The sequence below is a fragment of the Austrofundulus limnaeus genome, unplaced genomic scaffold (assembly GCF_001266775.1).
Source record: "Austrofundulus limnaeus strain Quisiro unplaced genomic scaffold, Austrofundulus_limnaeus-1.0 Scaffold253, whole genome shotgun sequence".
Taxonomy (NCBI): domain Eukaryota; kingdom Metazoa; phylum Chordata; class Actinopteri; order Cyprinodontiformes; family Rivulidae; genus Austrofundulus; species Austrofundulus limnaeus.
Genome location: NW_013952655.1, coordinates 584,034 through 588,898, shown reverse-complemented (window position 1 = coordinate 588,898; position 4,865 = coordinate 584,034). Strand labels below are relative to the sequence as shown.

Here is a 4,865-nt window from a genome sequence, read left to right as displayed (position 1 = left end):
TGAAATATCGCGATATTTCAGTGTATCGATATTTTCTTACACCCCTACTATAAAGCCTGTCCACTTTTCTGAAGCAGACCAGTTCTAAGCACTGTATCTGGGCTTGTTTMAACATCTTTGTGATCATGTGACTGATGACATTCAAGGCTTCATTGTTACAATGAAACAACAGAAGTGAGGTGGCTGATTAAAATCTTTTACACAACTTCAATTATTTTAAAGACACGTGAAATGATTAGCACCTCCTCCCTGCTATATAGCATTGCAACGTTTAATCCGCCCATCTCTACTTTCTGAAAGTCACACTAAAACCCATCYATTAGTATTTTTCTAATGCCACAGACAGACCTACCCTACTCACAGACGCACAAGAAAAAACATGATCACTGTGCCTTTAGCAGAAGACAAAGTTAAATGTGTCTCTTTAGCCTGTTACTAAAATGCTAAATTTCAACACTTTTCATTAAACAGAATTTTTTTAATAAATATGCTAAATGCTAACTGGTTTTGACACAAAGAATTTTAGGCTAAAACTTTAACTGTAGTGTAATAATAATGGTTTTATCTTACAACAAAACCTGTAGAAAGTAAAAATTGAACGTTTCCATCCTACCTTTGTCAAAACATTTGATAGTGTWGTCCGCCAAAGCAACAAGAAACTCTGTGGTTCTGCGGAGGCTGAATGCCAGAGCAGTGCAAGCTTGTCCCGTTTTCTGCACCAGGCGAAACCTACCAGATAAATATGTTGAATGAGCAAAACTTAGGGAGAAAAATCTTGAAAACTTGAGCCTATGTTGAATTTTAAATTAAATAAAACATTCATGATTAAAAAAAAACATTGATGTTTATTCCTAGATAAATAAAAGTGTGATGACGTAAACCACAGGCTCAGTGTTTCCTTTCTGTTCACACTATGCTACTGCTAGCAATGCTAACTACAACACAGTGTGGATATCAGCGCTAAAATAAGAACAACAGCGCTGAGTGAACAAATGTTCACARTTGAAAAAGAAGCAGAAAAAATGGTTGAAAAAAGGAACGACTACCATAATTCAAAGGTGTAGAAGTGGTTTGAATATTGAAGGTCTGATAAACCTCAGCCTTCAGTCTGCTGGAAAATGTGCCGGAGAGTCTRGTGCCTCATATAGGATTGAACAGACACCGCTTTCAACAAATCATACAAACCCCAGAGCCCTGTCATCCAATCAGAGCAGAGCAGGGCGGGTCTCTCAGTGAGGCCAGGTGCAGCAGCGACAAACTGCGAGTTAAAGCAGCAGTCAGTCCTGAGTGAGCAGAGCTCTCCTCCTCCCACACTTTGCTCCTGAAGCTAACTTTCTATCAACTGTGTGTTCATGTAACCCGATCTTTTCTGCGTTGTGCTGGTTATGAGGAATTAATTTGCCATGACACTGGTCATCTTTGGAGGTGTTTCCCCATTTATTCTGACGAGAACAATAAACAGAAAAGCAACCACGTTATAATCTGCCCGCTCCAAGTCCTACATAAAGAATAAAACAAGACTAAAATCAGTCCCGGTTACTTTACAGTCATAAATTCACCCAAATATTTATATTACAGGGTGAATATTTACACATTAGAGTGACAATAAAAAAAGTTTAAATTAACTGGATGTTTACTGATGAAACATTAATAGYAYCCACCTCTTCCACAGGWCAAGATTCAAAAGGGAGGAGCCATCACAGTTCAGTCCCAGTGTGGTTCTAAATAACAACAAGCCTAGCACATAAAAAAAAACCCTGTTGTTCCTATAAAACTGTGAAGAATGAAAGTTGTGGATATTCATGATAAACTAGAAAAACATTTGAAACGTGCTCACCTAAAGAACATGGCAAGTTTGAGYTTTTTGGGGTTGACGTTAAACAGACTTATGTTAGGTTTAAAATGAGGCAAACAAATGTTCGTTTTTTAGAGTTAATACTGTTTATTTTAAATAACTGAAACAGTGAATCTTACAGAAACACTCAAAGCCTGCACATGCCGTGAAGCGCTGTTGTGGCAGCGGTTTTCACGAGGAGAGAGGAGATTGGTCATGTGTGCAAAGTTGGAAATATCTCTTTGATAACGATGCTCAGAACACAAACATTTAAAAACAATTCGATTTGAGAGGCCAAAGTCTCAGGTAGCTCAGGAGCAAAGTGTGAGAGGAGGGATCAGCTCACTCAGGACTGACCAGTTTACCTGCAAACACTTCAACCCTGCTCTGCTTTAGGGCTGCWCCGATTAGTTGAAATTAGTTGAGATTTTTTTATTATCGATTCGCTGTATTACATAACCACCATGTGAATGTTCATGCAATTCCATTTCGGTACCTAAAAGCATCATTGTGACCATATTGACATAAGAGTGGTGAGTTTTCCATGCTTGTCCTGAACGCAGCATCGCACAAGAGCGTAATGACGTCAGCAGCCGGTGCTTCAGTTCAGTCTGAAGCTTGAAAACAAGCCTCRCAGCTCCTGGAGTAAAATTTAMCGAACAGACCRCCTCTGRATTATCTGSTGGATTAATTATCTTCTGAACATGACGTTCGCTTGCTCAAAGTAAATAAAGTACCRCCACTTTCTTTATTTCATCCACCATTAAACAGAGACCGGTGTTAGGTCGAGCCACGTTCCCCCGTCAGACGGTTCCCCCNAAAGTAAAATCAAAAAGCATAATAATTTAAACTTTTTAAACTGTAAAATATACTTTTCATTGTGTATCTTTATTTTTTGTATTTTTTCCCTTATTAAGCTGTCACCAGAATATTTATATTAATGATTGTGTTGGCCCAGTTAGGACTGCTCTGTGATGTCTGAAGCTTTTAAGCTTCTTCAGTTCTGAAGCTTTAGTGWTTTTTTTCCTTTTTGTGTTTCCAGCGTTGCAGTGAAAACCTGTTTTTTCACAATGTGACTTTATTGGTTACAGATGTTTTTTGTGAAGAGTCAGTTCCTTTTAAATAAAACGTTTCTACAGGGGTCTTGTGCGAACCATGTGCTAAAGGTCTCTTTTGTTTGGTTCTGTGTTTCAGGGGTCCCTTCAGCGTCGTGAGGAGATGCATCAACAGAGAGACGGGGCAGCAGTTTGCTGTCAAAATAGTGGATGTGGCCCAGTTCACTTCCAGTCCTGGCCTCAGCACAGAAGGTAGACATCACATTGGTCCATCTGACTTATTCTTCTGCTCAAACATCCACCTGAAGAAACTTGTTGTCATTTGTTCAGTTCTCTTTGTTAACCAGTGGAGGGTAATGTGGAGATATTCCATTTTGTTTTTGACAGTTTTACTTTGACCAAACCCTTTTTATTTTCATGTACTTATCCCAAACACACTTAGAGACCCCAGTTCTGTTTGGTAATTTTTCTGTGTGTTGAYGCTACTCTACTGAGAGAGATCATTACAGAGACCACTGCCCAACCATTGTTTACATTTAAGTCTTCCCAACACATTAATATTGCTTTTACCAAAATGACTTTTTTATTGTTGTTTCTGACAATATCCTTGTAAACAAAGCAGCGTTTCCTGAAATGTTTCATCCTCATAAAAGCCCAGAAAATGACCCAGAATGCTGTAGTAACTAAGCAAGGCCTGTAGGAGGCACAGTGACGCTGCCAAAGAAATACTGCAGAAACAGGAAACAATACCTGGAGCATGTACACAAAGCTTACATGTCGGGTATGAACTGTAAACAAGGATTTAACTAGTGAGGACAGGAAAACTGTGGTAGGACATCATGAATCTTCTGACTGCATCTCCTGTAGCCTGCATCCACTCACAGACTGTGGAAACAAATGTTATAATATTCTCTGCAAAGGTCACATCTTAAGTCCATCATCACACACACTGGTGTGTTTACTAATTTTTGTTGTATTTTGTATTGCACACCTAAACCATTTTTCCATACCTTATTTTGACTTTTCTGAACATTATAACAGAATCACATTCAGGGGACAGTTTGAAACGATACTTCAACCTGAAAGACTCACATGAAGACAGACTGAAATTAGGAGGTTTATTGACATGAATGACAGAGTTTGGGGCTCAGACCCTAGGAGAGGATGTGAGCTTTGTGAGATGCTGTAAGCTCAGATGAGCTGCTTAAAATGAGGTGTAAGAAGAGTTTTGCGTCCCCCGGGGCCCAGACACTGGTGGTGGTGGTCGTAGGAGGGGGAAGCCATTGGAAGCTGGAAGATGAAGGGTGAAGGAGGGGTAGTGGTAGGTTGACGTTGAGACTGACCAATTGGAGAGTCCACTGATACTTTTTGAGCAGACCATGTACTTCAGAATTACACTTTTTAACATTCCAAACCCCTTAAAACACAGGAGCTTTAGGCGATAAAGTCCCCGTCAGGGTTAAGTTACTTTAATATAAATATCTTATATATTCTCCCTGGGCTGTCGCCTTATCGTGGTGGAGAGGTTTGAAGGCTGGTTTATACTTCTTGTCGCACGTCTTTTACCCCCCGCTGAGTGAAAAAAGTTTCACAACTTCTGTCTGCACTCCCGCTGCGATCCCCCGGTGACAGCTGTCCTGTACGTTGGCCCCAGTCAGCACTCGGAGACGCAGAGGTTGAGGCTCGGTGAGTGTGATTGGTTCAAAGTTTGTGGGCGTTTTTGTTTGTAAACATGGATAGTTTCAAAGAGAAACTCACCGAGGCGGTTCGGAGGTACAAACATCTGTATGACTTCTCTACTGCAGAGCACAAGTGATGCCACATGGCAAAAAATTCATGGAGGGAGATTTCAGAAATGTTGCAAACAGAGGAGGCTGTCTGCAGCAGACGGTGGTGGACTCTCTGTGACCGCTTTGCAAAGACCAAACAGAGAATGCAGGTCTGCAGGTCCGGAGCACAGATCCTGGCAGGACCAA

At 40.6% G+C, this 4,865-nt stretch overlaps 1 protein-coding gene across 1 annotated transcript in view; it reads right to left on the bottom strand.

The window, feature by feature from the left end:
- tbc1d31 (TBC1 domain family, member 31) overlaps positions 1–729 on the bottom strand; it is a gene marked incomplete at its 5' end in the record, with an annotated part of 18,487 nt that extends 17,758 nt beyond the window's left edge. Inside the window, 1 exon segment of the mRNA XM_014020480.1 lies at positions 614–729. Within this exon segment, the coding sequence (XP_013875934.1) occupies positions 614–729 (116 nt within the window).
- Between the last annotated feature and the right edge of the window lie 4,136 nt (positions 730–4,865).